This window comes from Empidonax traillii, unplaced genomic scaffold (genome assembly GCF_003031625.1).
Source record: "Empidonax traillii isolate 1590-97213 ecotype Southwest subspecies unplaced genomic scaffold, ASM303162v1 scaffold726:size354854, whole genome shotgun sequence".
NCBI lineage: Eukaryota > Metazoa > Chordata > Aves > Passeriformes > Tyrannidae > Empidonax > Empidonax traillii.
This window is the reverse complement of record NW_020955919.1, coordinates 107,665-124,563: the sequence shown is the minus strand read 5'-3', so window position 1 is coordinate 124,563 and position 16,899 is coordinate 107,665. Positions and strand designations below refer to the sequence as shown.

Sequence of the window (16,899 nt, the reverse complement as noted above, 5' to 3'; positions counted from 1 at the left end):
TTTTGAGTGCCTGAGAGCTGGATTGGTCTTTTTGCTCTGTGAAATCATATAATTAGTAATCTCAAGTCTCAGCCTGGTAATTTACAAAATGTCTGCACACTTTAATATATCATTTGCTTAACATGTTTGATAACAACCTCAGACATACTGGGGCTTTTGACTTCTTGTGGTATTTATAAACTGTGCCTCGTCCTGGGTGTTTCTCTACCAGCTCTGCACAAACTCCTCTTGTGAATGGTGTCAGCCTGCAGCTGCTAGAGAAGAAACGTGGGAAATGTGTTGCTTGCAAAAAGCAAAGTGGCTTCATTTCTGTTCTGTAAGGAAACAAGAAACTTTGCTGCTGTCATCAGCATCTCATCCGCTCCACTGCCCAACAAACAGGGTGGCTGCAGTGGAGTGGCTTCACTCTGGGCACTTGCAGTGGGAGGTGGGGAAAGCGCTGGCAGGCAGCCTGCAGCCAAGGAGCCCAGCCTGTGGTGAGGACTGGGCTAATGCGAAGAAACCTCTTCTCTTCCAATGAGTGGACATATACAGAGTTGCAAAATCCCAAATGATCGCTGCTTGTGATCTTGTCTCTGGACTCTCTGTGGTCTTGTGAACCTAGAAATCATCTAATTTCAAAATTGAAAGACGGACCTAGGGAGGGCAATGCTCTAGGCTGAGGGGGGTCATATGGAGAAGAGGAAATTATCCTTCAAAAAAGAAGTTGTGTTTTGAGTTCCTGTGTCTTTGGCTGAAAGTTTGGCATGAAGTAGTCATTTGTAACCCTTGCCGTAAAAAGGCTCTGACTTTTGTGAGAGAGAGGAGATAAGCTTATTTGAGTAAGACTGGCTCACTCCTGCCAGAGGACTGATTGAATAAAATTAGTCTTAGTAAAGCTAGGAGAATTAAGTCAGATGACTGCAAGCTCTCCAGGTCCAAGAGATCCTACATGAAGTGCTTCATCTCTGGTTTTATGTTTGTTAAGACTGTGTGACTAGCTGGGACTGTGCCAACTTGCTGCATTATTCTGTTGAGTCATTTTCTCTCAGTGGAGATAGCTCAGTCCTTCAGTCCATTTCAGTGCATAGGTTTTGCTATGGGAATGTCTAAGGCTGGATGTCACAAGTTCATTAGTGAGCTTTTCTCAGAAGAATACTTACATTTTAGTTTTCCTTGATTTTGTTCCAAAAGGGAAAATGTCTTCAGTCACAGATGGCTATAACTGATGTCTGGCAGACAAGCTGATGGATGAGATTTTTCTTTGGCACTGTGCAGAAGATTATGCTTGGCAATGTGACTATGGCAATCCATTCATTATCTCGGGTTTTAAAGGCTACCAGACATGCTGTCTGCATAGCGTTGTTATATGAACTCTGTTCATCATCCTTCACCCAAGTGGACTAACTGGGTTAATTGCATGCTAGAGGAGCTAGGCTAACATCTGCAGAATAAACACTTATCAACAATCACTCTCCTGATTTTAAAATGGTCCTCTCAGGAGAGAAAACAGCACACTGAATCCAAGAAGTCTGGGAGGAGCTGCAGTTAGCAGCATTTTTTGTGTACGTGTTGCCCACAGGTGGCACTGCAAAAATTTGAAGCAGTCAGCTCTGTTTTTTTTAACAATTCACCTAAGAACCTGTCCCAAGATGCAAGAGATATTAGAGTAAAAAAGAAATTAAAAGCAATGCTGTACTTCTAACCTAAATTGATTCTCTACTGTTGTAAGTAGAGCATAGTCTATCTGGACTTTTCAGTGCCCAAGGTGACCAAGTGACTTTTAATGACTATAGCTGAGGCATGGAAACATGACCCCAAAGTCCTGTCAATAAGGTGTGTTTGTAGGGGTTTCAGAAATATTTGTATGGAAATATGATATGAAATATGATGAGGTTCCCTCTTAGTCATCTCCTCTCAAGGCTGAACAGACCCAACTCTCTCAGCCTGTCCTCCTAAGAGAGATGCTCCAATCCCTTAATCATGTTCACAGCCCTCCGCTGGACCCACTCCAGGAGCTTCATGTCTCTCTCGTACTGAGGAGCCCAGAACTGGACACAGCACTCCAACATGTGGCCTCACTAGGGCTGAGTAGAGGGGCAGGATCACCTCCCTCAAACTGCTGGCAGTGGTCTTCCTAATTCACCCTGGGATACCAGTGGCCTTCCTGGCCTCAAAGGCACACTGCTGGCTCATGGACAGCTTGTGTATATACAGTGTGTATAGGTATCTGAAGGGAGGTTATCAAAAGGGTGGAGCCCCACTGTGGTCCCTTCCAACCTTACCCATTCTGTGATTTTGTGATTCTGTGATAGCGCAGAACAAGACAACACAAAATTGGCATTTTTTTCCTGCTGATTCTATAGTACTATCCCATGTGTCATCTGAATATAAAGCGACATGAGCGCCTTTCCTGACATGCACCACAACTGTGTCATGCTTCATTGTCACCACTGAGGACACAGAATTACTGCTGTGTCTGTAATTGATTTTTCAGTTCACTAGCCAAACAGGAAAAACCAACCAAGCAAAAAGTAAAGTACCAAGTAATTTTTTAAAAAATAGAAGAACACATTTGTTTTTGATAATTTTGATAATTTTCACAATTTAAAAAATCTCTTATTTTTTTCCAAAGCAATTAAAAATATGTTACAAAATAAAATTAAAAAAACATGTGGAAACAATTCTTTACCTGCCCTCTGTGTGAGAATACTTACTTTTGGGTTCAATATGTAATCAAATTTGACTAAATTAAAAAAATAGCTGTATTGCTTGGATACTGTAGTTTTAGTAAAAGAACTGTTTAATGAAAAGCACAAGACAACTCTAATGGTGGTTTAAAACATGGTTTAATAATCTTAATTGATCATACTTTTCAGTCACATGTCTAGACTATATATCATCATTTGCTCAGCTACTGTAATAGGTGCTGCTTATGCAATCATCAGAATAAATAACTCAGTTGCAAATCCAGATGTTACCTTTATTGAAAAGAAAAAGAATTTGTCATTGGCATTCTGATCCAAAAACAACCTATCAAACCAAACCCATCAGTTTCAAAGGGTTTTTAATTTGGTCTTTAAAGGTAACGTTCAATTAGCTTCCTTTTGATGTGTATCTACCGGTGCTTCTTTGGGAAACTACTTTTCCTCATGTCTGTGCTGCCAGTGCTCCCTATGGCCCATGGAGCTGAAATGGAGGTGTGCTTTGATTTGTGTTCACACAAGCAAACTGAAGCTTCTGTTCCCAAAATCTCGGCTGCTTTCTTTCCCAATTGCACTAATGATTGGTCAAAACAAAGATTTTAACTTTAACAAAAAACTTCACATTGCTTGTGTCCTTAGATCACATAACCACAACAATATCAGCACCATTACTAATAGAGTAGAAATAAACTAAATTCAAGTTTTTCCCTACCAGCTATTATGAGATATTATAAAAAATACTGAAAAATGTTAAAATTATTGAATGAAGGAACTGGATAGTGTATTTTTTTTTCATATGTCTTTGTCTGACCTTTAAAGATAGAAAGTTTAGATGGAAATCCTGGCTTGGTTGTGGTTGCATAAGATTTTGATTGCTTAGATGTGGCAGCTCCTAACACTCACTAAACTATTGAAAAAGATGCAACAATACTCTGTATGTGTATGTTTTGTGTGGGAGAGAGTTTTTTCAAGTTCATTTGTTGGATTCCCAAGACCACTCAAAATCATCAAGTGAGGCTTTGTAATGATATCAGCTAGCTCTTTGAGGATTCTTGGTTGAATCCCATCTGACCCCATGGATTTGTAGGATCCAGCTGGAGCAGCAAATCCCACACAACTCCATGGTCAACATGTAATGTCTTGTGAAGCAAATAGAGGGATCCCATGGAACGATCCTTGAATGTTCATTTCCTCAAGTTTTGACACACCCTCCCATTGCTCATCACTGACCAGCCTGGTTTTGTTCCTTTCCCCCTTCCAAGATAGTCTAAAGCTCTACCAATGAGCCCTGCTAGCTCCCACGCTAGAACTTTTTTCCCCTCTGAGATAAGTGCATCCTGTCAGGTATCAGTGTACAGGTGTTTAGTAGAGCATTGCATGGTTAAAAAACCAAAGATTTTTCTGAGTACACCAACTTCAGAGCCACTCATTGACCTGATGGATATGCCTAGTCCTATCAGGATTATTCCTTGTTACCAGAAGGATTGAGAAAATCACTACCTGTGCTCCTGATCCCTCAACCAATTGTCCCAGGTCCTGAAATCTCTTTTGATTGCCATCACATTTCTGTTTGTTATTTTGTCACTGCCAGTTTGAACAACCAAAAGCAGGTAGTAATCAGAGGTTTACATGAATAAAGACTGCTTATGTACTTTGAAAGATTCTGAATCACTATAGTGTTTCAAATGGGACATCTTCCTGATCATAGCCCCGATGAGAACAAGGTTGAAGTTCATGAAATATTGGAGACAATATGGATTGAAAGCCATGGGTAAGCGTAATTTCCATTTTTCTTTATTCTTTATTTGTTGCTTCTTCTTTCTACTATAGGTTCATTTTTGTAAAAAGCTTTAAAAACCACACAGACACAAGCAAAGAAAGCTTTGCACATTTTACATAGTCTTTGTGACCTCAGAGGAATTACCTGAAATAGAATAAAATAAGATGCATTTATTTAATGTAAGAGTGCAGAGCTGTATTGCTTGTAAGCTGATATAGGAACTGGTTTCTGCAGGAGTTAATCATGTATCTGTGGCTGCCTACTCCTACTGCTACCCTGTGGCTGAAGCTGCTTCTCACTGGTCTCTGCACCCAGTTGTAGGAGCTAAAGTGGTAGAGAACTAATAGAGAACTAACCCTACCAAAAAGGGGATGTTTTCCTGCCAGTCTAAATCCTTGACTTACCATCTTCACTATTAAAAGACAATGCTCATGCAAGCAAGGGATGAAAGAGTCCAGGACAAGAGATAAGGGATCTTCTTTTTATTCTAGTAGCTGTTAGTCATTAGATGGGTTTAGATGTATCAACAGCTGTTCCAGTGTCTTTGATAAGAGAGTCTTTTAGATAATTTTTTTTTTACTGTCTGTATGTGACTACTCTAATGATGGGGAACCTGAGAACAGAAAGAGCCTGTAACTTTATTTCATCTAGTCCAGGGCAATATGATTTCTTCCTCCTTGTTAATAACCAGTGTATGTGTTAATGCATGACTTTCATGTGCAACTTTCAGGAAAGAAAAGATTCAAAAGGCAAAGCAGATAGAATCATAGAATGTTAGAATCAATCGGATTGGAAAAGACCTTTGAGATCATCAAGGTCAACCCTTGATCCAACACCGCAGTGGTTACAAGACCATGGCACTAAGTGCCACATCCAGTCTCATCTTAAAAACCTCCAGGGACAAAGAATCCACCACCTCCCTGGGCAGCCCATTCTGATGTCTGATTACTCTCTCCGTAAAAAATTTCTTACTAATATCCAATCTAAACATCCCCTGGCAGAGCTTAAGATCATGCCCTCTTGCTCTACTGCTGGTTGCCTGGGAGAAGAGACTGATGCTTACCTGGCTACAACCTCCTTTCAGGTAGTTGTAGAGGGTGATGAGGTCTTCCCTGAGCCTCCTCTTCTCCAGGCTAAACAACCCCAGCTCCCTCAGTCACTTCTCACAGGACTTGTGCTCAAGTCCCTTCACCAGCCTTGTTGCTCTTCTCTAGACCTACTCCAGTGCCTCAATATCCTTCCTGAACTGAGGGGCCCAGAGCTGAACACAATACTCAAGGTGTGGCCTCACCAGCGCTGAGTACAGGGGAAGAATCACTTCCCTTGTCCTGCTGGCCACACCGTTCCTGAGCCAGGCCAGGATGCCATTGGCCTTCTTGGCCACCTGGGCACACTGCTGGCTTATGTTCAGCTTCCTGTCAATCCAAACTCCCAGGTCCCTTTCAACCTAGCTGCTCTCCAGCCACTCTGTGCCCAGCCTGTAGCGCTGCAGGGGGTTGTTGTGGCCAAAGTGCAGGACCTGGCACCTGGCCTTGTTGAACTTCATTCCATTGGAGTCAGCCCATCTCTCCAGCTTGTCCAGGTCCCTCTGAAGAGCCTGATGGGTGTCAGAATAGAACATCAAGGATTAAGTGTTGAGCCTATGAAATGATGATCTTAATGAACAATAGTATTCAGAAGACTTTTCTTGATTTAATGCTAGATTTGTATATAACACTGCAACTACACTAAATACCTTATATTCATATTTGTGAGTTGCAAAATAATAATCCTGAATACTAACCTCCCTTCTTGCCTGGAGCAATCTTCCCAAAGAAATACAGGGGTGAGTGCCATAACTTAGGGCCAGAGTGCTGTGCAAACATGATTGAAATTTTATTTACCTGATGGAAAGAAATTTAAAATTACCATGAAGTAACAAGGACAGTTTTACATAAAGTGAGGAATAATAATTACTTAGATTTACTTTTTCCAGAAACACGATAATGACCACTTGAGTTTTTGGCATACCAGTATCATACTGATTTCTGAGATAGCTATTGATGATTTTGCTACATGAAAAAAAGCTTTAAAAGTGGCAGGTTAATTACAGAATATATAATTAATCAGTGAGAAATGATTGTCCCTCTTTTCCTAGTCCTACTCTCATAATACAGTGTTATATCCTCTGGAATGTAATCTATACATGTGTTATGTACAATCATTAGGAAAATTTTGCACATAATGATCTCTGAGTCTCTTTCTTCAGTCCTTCACAGTGATTGCAGGAAGGACAATTTGCATTAACAGGGAATGCAGGACGAAATGTTTGCACTGGTTTTTAATAACCACTTCCTTTAGGATTCCACAAATGGCATTTGGTTCCTCAAACAATTTCTGCAAAACAAGCAGCATGCTTTGAAGTCTGTGCTAGGAGAAAAAGAAACAAAACCAAAATGTGAATCTCCCAAAGTACTTTCTTCCTTTTGCGGAATGGTTCAGTGACTTAATGAGGTTAATTTGTATTAAGTTGTGGGAAATAGTTTATCTGCTGTATAGAAGCTTTTATTTCACATGAATATGACAGATACTCTACTTACTGCACTGGAACTCAATGATTTAATAAGCATAAGGAGATGAAATCCCTACATTTCCTCTGAAGGAATATTCATTGCATGCTCTAGATGGTATAGAAACTTGAGAGTGGTTGGCCTAGATTCTTTAGTGTTTGAAGTATCTTTGTATACTTATCTAGGATGTTTTGGTTTTATACCCAGAAAATGTCAAAGTAGCTTTATTAAAGATTCCCCAAATACTATCAATAGTATATGGTTATTTTTGTTCTGTTCCATTTTTCATACAACTTTTCACCCTTTGAAATGCTTTTCTGTATTGTACATGAATGCAAGTGACTGCTTCATTTAATTACCCTCTTTTTCTGTAGAAGTATTGCAATGCCTGATTTTCTCCTCCTAATTACTACAAAGGAGGCTTTCAAAACTTTTGTTCCAGTATTAACATTTCTCTCACAGAATTTTACAACAGCTCTTTCAACTGGCTTCCACTCCCGTTGGCTATTGGCATACACTTCATTTTCTCTTAGAGGTTATATTATGGCATTTCTGTAGACCTGGTAGAGCAGTGTAAAGCTATACAATAAGAGAGTGAGGAGACAAAATTGCAGGATCAGTGATACAAAGAATACAAACAAAAGCTAATATAAGGAAAAATTGAGTGGTACGAAGTTCTCAGCCTGCCACTAAATTTACTTCCTTTTTGTAGATTCAGTGTCTGGGTTTTTTTATGTACCTTTCATAAAATACAAAGTAGTGAATTTGTGTTAGAATGAGTGGGTGTAAGATGTGTAATTGCCTATCAAAATAAAAACTAGTGTGAATCCACAAAAGCAGCATGTGTTTGTTCTGCTATATATTATATATTCCCAATATATCCTAGAATAATTTTTCCTATATTCACAGGTAAAAAACCTTCTAAGGGTTTTACTGAGAAAAAAAGTAATTTATTTAAATTGCTTTATTGGCATACATACCAGTAGAATTGTTTGGAAAATAATTAAAAGTAATTTTTGCAGCAGCCTGTGCTAGTAGCTGTAAAAATATTTGCTCATCATCAATGGTATGAAAATATCAGAGACTGAAAATTTCAGACAGACAGAATGTTTTCTTTATCCTCTGTTGAATTAAAAATTATAATTAGAAAGTGAAGAAAAGCAGTTTTTGTGCATAAAAATATTTTCTTTCCTGCTAGATTTCTGATGTAAATGTAACATTTTAGCATATCAAAATATGATAGATCATGGGTTAATTGTTTGCACTGTGTTATACCTTTTCAGATGTAGCACAGCATGATGTGGTGGAGTAAAATCAAACCTGACACAGTACAATGCACTGAGCAACAACAAAGACCACAGACAGTTCATTGGAATTTGTTATACTGAAAAATGCATAATTCCCTGAATGAGATGTTTAGCAGTTTATGTTTTGTTGACGAAGACACAGAGTCTAATTGCTATCTGTGGCTTTTGCCTCTAGGAACATTCTTGGGGTCCATAGCCTACATCAAGTTTGTTTTCCTTTTTCAGGCCTTTTAGGAGCTGATACTGTGAAATAACAACTGAGTGAATCCAGGGATCAATGTTGGGCTCCTGAAAGGCTGTTAGTGGGATTTTCTCCTCGTGGAAGCTCTCACTTATTGTTTGACACTAGGGATATAAAAAGTAGCTGAAGCATTCAGTACATATGCTTTGCATAGAGCATGCAAAAAGTTAAACAGAAGTAGAAACAGAGGATTTAGAGGTATTGTTAAAACACATATTGCTTTAAATAGTTTGTATTCCTCCCCATACGACATTGTAGGTCATTACCAGCTAAAAGTTCAGATTTCTTTATCTCTTTCTTCGGATGGGAATTAACTATCCCCACAAATATCTGTGTCTGTGTCAGTAACCACTGAAAGTTCAGATAAAATTGCTTTGGTAACTGGTTGTTGAATCAGAAAGGGTAGTTTGGCAGTTCTCCTCTCACCAAATTGGTCCTCTCATAGGACTGCAGTATCATGATTCTGGTGATCAGTTGGAGCAGCTTGAATGGGAGTGATAGGTACATATATCAAAGAAAGAAAATTTTCATGTTGACTCCCTTGTTTGGAAAATTTGGTTCCCCATGTTCCCAGACTTACTTTGCAGTGCCAGGTAGAAAGATTTAAAATGTGATTCCTTAGCAGATATTATTTCTAGGTTTTGTTTTAGGACTGTCCCTGTATACTGCCAGTTGTTCCCTGTGCACTTGTAGGAAGGTTTTGGAATACCATATCAAAGACTGTATCTGTTCTGGACATAAAGCCTGGATTCATAGATTCTGAAAACATATGCATGTATGGATATTTTAGCACTGATATGCTGTCATGTCAAAGTTTCTCCCTTAGGGAAAAAGAAAAAGGTATTGGTAGGGATACACAGCTGTTTAGAGGAGTCCAGAAATTAATATAGTTTCTAGGTTAGTTTTGTGTTTCTGCTTCCCAATTCACTGGAGCAGTCCCATATGCAGCCTTGTCCAACTGTTCATCTTTAGCTAGTGTTTTCTGCCTGAGATAGCGATACCACTTTTACAAAAGAAATCAACTTTACGTTCTACTGCTAGTATCATTGTAATTCTTGTTTCATGTATGGCAGATTGCCTTACAGAACCAAATTTATTGCATTTCTTATTAAAAAATCCAAACCAAACAGTATGATGCTACCTTGCAAAGTTATCAAATTGCTCATCTTCTTATTTTCACAGCTCATCATGTTAAAACTGGGACCTGTGAAGTGGTGGCACTTCACAGATGTTGCAATAAGAACAAGATAGAAGAAAGATCACAGACGGTGAAGTGCTCCTGCTTCCCCGGGCAGGTAGCAGGTACCACCCGGGCAGCTCCTTCTTGTGTCGATGGTGCGACTACTTCTATTGCTCCCTTTCTTTGTGTTCCTAGAAGTTTTTGCTGGTTTAACATCATCAATGAGATCAACTTCATTCCAGTTACCTATTTAAAATAAGAGTAGGACAGCTTCTGCATTTTGAAGGTGATCTCCAAGGTGAACAGGAGGAAGATGAGAAGAATTAATTATTTGCTATTCCCCTGCGGAAATGCTAAACAAAATTATTAGATGACAGTGAAAGAGACCATTTGAGGGGCTAAATTTGATCTAACTAAGAGAGGACCCTTGAAGTAGTATAAAATTTACTTAATTGAAAGTATTTATGAAAAATTGACATGAGCATATAATTTTCATATACAGTCTTACATCTGATTTATATATTTATCATACAGGAAAAAAAAACAAAGCAAAGAAACAGAACACAGTTCTGTCCATTTTTTAGTCTTTTTAGACCAACAATGTTATTCCTATTCACAGTGCAATATTAGTGTCTTACTTAACAATTGTGGTATAAGTTCATATGTTTTATTTGGGAAAATATTAGCTGATTTTTCACATTGCTCTCTCTGAAAGAGTAGCAGGACTCACCCTTTAATGATCTTTTTACTGTTGATATGTTGTTGGCTGTCAGAGAAGCTGCAAATATGTCATCATTGGGGAATAAAGTTAATCAGACTATGCTAGACTGCATAGTAGACCAGGCAAAAGAAGAGATTCTACTTATCACTTTGAAATCTAGCTGAACAAGAATAAATGAGGTTGGAATGAAATGTTATGAAGAGGTTGACTTTGAAGTACGTAGCACCTTTTGCAAATTTCTTATTAAGGTTGGAAGGTGGCTGAAAAATCACAGACTAGCTGTCAGTGAACGTATTTCTAATATTTTCCTGGAAAATAAATGTTGCAACATAATGACATAATAAAGTGTCCACTTCAACAACACACAAATATGTTTGTTTTCCTTTCTTTTAGCTTCAATCGTGGAGCAGAAATGGTGGTGCCACATGCAACCATGTCTTGAAGGGGAGGAATGTAAAGTTCTTCCAGATCGTAAGGGGTGGAGCTGTTCCTCTGGGAATAAAGTGAAAACAACTAGGGTAGGTATGATACCAACCTGACATGTTACCAACAAGTATAAAAAAAAATAGTGCACAGAAAATTGGGTGCCCATTGAAGACCTGAGTTGAGAAGACTGAAGAAGCATGGGAAGAAAGTCATACTGGGATTGGACTTCCTGGTCCTGCACACTACTCTCAGCATACTTTTCAATTACCTGAACATAGTAAGCAGTGTGCCAGACCTTCTCAGGTAAGCACTGGGGATAGTAGAGTTGATTACTTGAACTAAAAGTAATCATCAAATATATTGTAATTTAATATGCATTTCTTTCTGAAACTTGCTCAAAGTCTGCACACCTTGCTAAGCTCTTTATTTACAGGATAGCAAACAAGTGCATTTTTATCAATAACATTGGATTACCATGTTTCTACATAAAAACTGCTGAGTATGGTAAGCATTTGATGTGTCATTACAGTATGATCTTTTGGTTCTTTCCATCTTGTATGACTGGGATTTACCAAAAAATTTTGACAGAGTTTCAGTGAGTTCTTTTTCTCCATTTGACACTGCTTATATTATTGCTTCAAAATTACATTGACAGAAATACATCTAACATTCATCATATATAATGCCTGACAACAAAGCATACATGCTGTCATCTCTGCTTTTTAGTGGCTAAGAGAAATAGAAGAAAACCAAATTTTTCAGATAAGCAGTAAACACGCAAACTTCCTAAATCTACAGCATTGTATCTCAGTAGGGTCTTCATCAACATAGGAACGACTGAATTGCTTCTTGAAGGCACATGTGGATGTGTTTAAGTATAAACACCTTCACATCTACATACCACCACACACACTCATGATTGTTTTTTCTTTTAAGCGTTTAGTAATTCTTTGTAGTGTCAGGCCATAATTTGCAAGCATGGTGTTTACTGTGCGCAAGTTTTTGAGTGTTTGTGTCATTTCATTGAAATCTTCCTTTCATAAACACTAAATTTCTGGTATACATTAGCTATAGTGATATGTAGTGTGCACTGACTGAATTATATTCCTTCTGTTCCACAAGAACTCCATATGTCTCAGTTTCTGTATATACAAGTCTCTCAAACATTTTGACATTCTTTGAAGGAAGGATGCTTTCTAAATGTTTGTTATACAATTCCATTTCTGAATCCACTTTCAAATATGTTTCTTCTGAAGATAACCTTGCTGGAATGCTGCCCACACTTACTTTGTACATGCCAATGCAAAACTGATTATATACATGTAAAATGTATCTGCATGTATAATATAACCAAAAGGAACTAGATAGAATTTAATAATAGTAATAGAAATAGAAAAAGAATTGTATGTGTTTTGGAATTTGTGCAAACACTAACCACTATTAGTGTTACAGAATGCATGCCATTTATATTTATTGAGAGTGTTTAACAAGAGGTAAGTAAACATGTGGGTCTGAATTACATTTCTGCAGGAAAAAAAGAGGTTACAAAAGGAGCAAAGGTCAATTAGAATTGCCTTGATGAGATTTCTTCTCAACAGTTTGTCAGAGTATGGGGTTTTCTGCATTTGTTGAGGTTGAGAAATTTTGTCCACTGTTAGGAATCTAAAGAAGACCAAGGCTGTTGTCCTCAAACTGTTATGCTTCTGTTGCAGGCTTGTAGGTCTAGTTCTTTGCAGTAGTTGGAATTTTGTTGTCCTCCATGGTGGGGGCAATCCTCAGGATTCATTTCATACCTCTTCAAAATCGATGCTTTGAAAAAGCCAGTCCTTTTTTATATTTGCCATCATAAACACTGATTCAGTGTAATGGCTACCATAACCTGCTTACAGACCTAGCACCACTAAAATATCACCTTAAACACCCAATTATTTGTTCTGTCTTTTGATTTGTCCAGATATGGTATGTTGTCCCCCTTCTTCCCTCATTTTCCACGCAGCTGCCAGACTGTTTTGAGACAGTAGATCAAACAGCAAATAAACTCAAATTTCTGATTTGAAGTTGGTCTAAGTCACTGAAACCAGGGTGTCAAGTCTCTGTCTTTCCAGATGCAGGGAGCATGATTTTAGCAGACATCTTTCTGATAGGTAGAAAAATATACATTGTTAATGGAAATGTGAATAGTTCTTTATGCTAAGAGAGTAGCTTATTATCAAAAGGCAAGCAACTTTCCCTAATACGTAGTGACTACAATATTTTTGTATCTCCTCTTTCTGCTCCCTGAAGTCTATATAAAGATTCCAAAGTGTTCTGTGGTTTTAAAATCTCCTTTTTTTTTTTTTCTCCTAATTTTTTTCTTTTTTTGAGAAAAATAAAAATAACTCTATAGTCAGTCAATATTAAGAAATCATCAATAATAAAGACACAAAATGAAATAAACCATATGTGATTGTAAAGAAACAAAGAGAACTGAGCAGCTAGGGTGATTTAAGTGGATTATGGAAAAGTCTTATGAAGACTTTCCTGAAAGGCCAGAGAAAAGTCTATATGCACCTCCAAACATTTTCTAAGCTAGCCTCCTTCATATGCGAAAAACCTAACCCAATTGACTGCTGAAGTACTAGCTATTCTTTTATGGTATACCAACTTCAAAAACATTACTTGTATTTCCGCATCTTGAGTTGTTAATAGTTAAATTTTATGTTAGAGATAAAACTAGTGGAGGAAGAAAGTTATTTTACTTGTCCACCTTTCTTAGCATATTTAATCATACTATTTTAAAAACTGATGATACCAACTTCCTAATACTTACGGTATTAGGCAAAAAGGCCAAATGAATAATCGGAGAAAACAAAGTGATTTTTAAAAATGTGGTCAACTTGAGGTTTTACATTTTGTTCAGCTATAGGGATCTAATAAGGTCATACAATGAAAAATGAATTAGAAATACCCAAATTCAGATGTTAAGAAAACTCATTTGTAAATTTTCTTCAGAATGCAAAAATAGGTATTTTCCTAATTTGTTTGCATATTAGTGGGAAAAGGCTGATTTTAAGAGTTAACCATAGGAAAGAACCAAATACAGGGAGAAAGTTTATGAATAAGCTGGGTACAGAGTTAACTTGTGCTGGTTTAGAGTTGACTACATTGGTCTATGTAGCCTGCAGAAAGGGAAGGGAAAAAAACCAATAACAACTTAACTAAATCAGAAATTTTTTTGAGTTCATGTTAAAAAATGTATGTTTGTGTTGCTGAGCATTATACCATAACAAAACAGAATACTCAGAAGCACATTAGAAGAGTTACGAAATAATTACTAGCATAGCTGAGATTTCACCAGGCACATTTAGGCATTCTCCTCCAGACTGGATTGAGAAACTGTTGTTAGAGGAAAAAATTGAATTTTTTTTATATGGTTAGCCCTAATTTTTGGTAAATAAACACAAATTTTTTGTCACATTTCCCTCTTTAAATGATGAGAAAAGTGTTTCAAGAAAGGGGAAAATCCAATTTTTTTTTTTTTTTTACATTCTTCTTACAGTGTCTTTCTAATGTAATTATTTTAATTCAAAAAGCTCTCCTGGTTGTTTCCTTTCTTTTCTTGCAATATAGTAAAATTTCTGCTTAAAACAAAGAAATTTTCCCATCAGTTGAAAACTACAAAATACAGCAGTCTGATGTGTAAAAGTGACAATGACATTTAAAAAATGCTATGAGTTTGTGTTAAACAAAGGAGCCCTTTACAAAGACAGGATATTTTGCAGTCAGGTAAGTGCTGAGGAGAAAGAATTTAATATTTCTCTTAGTTCTGGGGCGTATTCCACACCAGAGGTGTCTCTGTGGATAAGGGTTTTCCAAGGGTTAATCCAGATGCCAGGGTTTACTTGTATTTTTAAGAACAGTACATTGCCCATTATTTTTATAATAGACTTTACAGAAGAGCACTAGAAGCTGCATGTAAACTGCATGAAAGTGAACATTGCAATGCCTCCTGTGGTCTCAGTTCTCCAGGCATCTACCCTGGGACTATCTTGGACCATGTCATGGTCCTGGGCAGCCCATAAATCTGTGTGTCTTTCTTGCAGAAACTAGATCACAAGCACAAGGTAAAATGACTAAAGAAGTATGTGCTTGCTCCTGGCAGTGGGAAAGTGTCTCTGGGCAGATATTTTATGAAGATGTAGAGAAATACACATTTGTATTTTTCATGAGAAAAAGTATAGTGTAGAATAGACTATTTCAGTTGAATGGAACCTACAGCGACCATCTTATCCAACTACCTGACCAATTCAGGGCTAAGAAAATTAAAACACATCGATAGGGGCGTTGCCCAAATGCCTCTTAAACAACTGACAAGCTTAGGGTATTGACCACCTCTCTAGAAATCCTGTTCTATTGTTTGACAATCCTTTCATTAAAGAGAAGCTTCTTCATGTTCAGTCTAAACCTTCCCTGTGGCAGCTTTGAACCACTGTGCAGTAATAAATAGTACCTTGTCCTCAAGCTTTTAGCTTGATTTGGTAGAATTATCTGTGGAACGAGGCACAGTTTTAACACTAAGCACTAAGTTCTGGTTAAAATATATGGAATAGAATTTACTGGACTTTGCTTGGGTTAGGACTCTAGAGTGAGAAAACTAGCCCAGGGTCTAGACTGCCTTTTTAGTATTGAGCATTGTTCAATTCCAGAAAACAATTCATTTTGTTCTAAGATAAGTCAAATGAATTACCTTCTGGAGGTTAGAGGAAAGCTACGATGACTAGATTAGCCCATAACATTTAGATACTTAATGCTGAATAGGAAGCAGCTGGCTTAAAGAATTTACTCTCTTTGATGGTCCTCATTAGGAAGATGATCATAAAAATCTTGTCATTCTTTGTCAGTTTGGGAAGCTTTGGACTTTGACTACTATTAAATGCAATAAATATTTCAAATTTTCAAAGATCTTCATATTCTGAAGATACACAGCTGTGAGCTAAACTGGTGAATCATACTATGATGAGCAACATGTCCAGTATACAATATTCAGTAAAAGTTGGCAACATTGCATGTTCTTTTAGCATTGACTTGTTGGTATAATCCAAACGCTAACACTAATATTATAAATTAACAACAAAAAAATATTCAGATACATAGCAGGTATTGACTATTAACCTCTGAAAATCTCTGGATAGTGAAACCAAGCAGTGTTTTCCTGGAGACAAATGAAAGAAGTATTTTCAACCAGGTCACAAAGGACCAGCCTTTGGAAATGAGCATCTAGCTACTGAACTAGCTGAGCACCCACATTTTTAAGATGGGCTGAAGGAACCATGACTGTCACTCTGATAACTGGTTAATATTTTTAATGTGGAGAAAAGCACACTGTAGAACAGAAAGAAATCAATATCTAATATATTACTATGTAACTATATGCTAATCCAATATTAGAAATAGAGTACTGCACTAAAATAAAATGGATATTACAAAGACAGAGAGAAATAAAAGAGAAATATTATGGGCCAAAAATAAATCCGTACTGAATATATTCATCCCCATGCCAAATCCAAATCTCCTTTCCAAATCAATACCGGAGATAGACTACTGGCGTGAAACGAACAGAAATATTGCCAGCATGGTGAGAAATCCATACTGAGAGTGTTCATCTACATTCAAAAACAATATTGGAGAGAGCCTGAAGTCAATTATTTGTAATATTCTAACTTATTTAATTTTACATTATGGCTTCCAGAGTTTAAAAGAAAGTCAAAATTGAATAACATCCTTGGAAGAAGAGAAAGTGTACCATCCAAACGCACCAACTGGCTGCACATGAAGCCAAATTGTATTCAGTATGTTCATCCCACTGCTTTCAATCAATGTAATTTCATTGCTATCTATAAATACTGCTTACATTTTTACCCTATCTCCTTTTTCTCACTTGCAGATGCTGGGTTGTTTCTAAATTAATTACAGCTGGTGAAAGGAGAGGAAGTAATTTTATTTATGTTTCAATTTACCAAATATGCTGTTCA

The 16,899-nt window shown here is 37.3% G+C and overlaps 1 protein-coding gene across 11 annotated transcripts in view; it reads left to right on the top strand.

The window, feature by feature from the left end:
* Positions 1-16,899, top strand: part of TAFA2 (TAFA chemokine like family member 2) — a 179,704-nt gene that overhangs the window by 146,367 nt on the left and 16,438 nt on the right. For 10 of the 11 annotated variants that reach the window (XR_003573100.1, XR_003573098.1, XR_003573099.1 and 7 more), the window contains 2 exons: positions 9,744-9,896; positions 10,856-10,980. Coding sequence is in view for 1 of the 11 variants with exons in the window: in XM_027900432.1 (XP_027756233.1) it covers positions 9,744-9,896; positions 10,856-10,980 (278 nt within the window). In the remaining 10 variants the exon portion in view is untranslated. The other variant, XR_003573103.1, reaches the window with a different exon arrangement.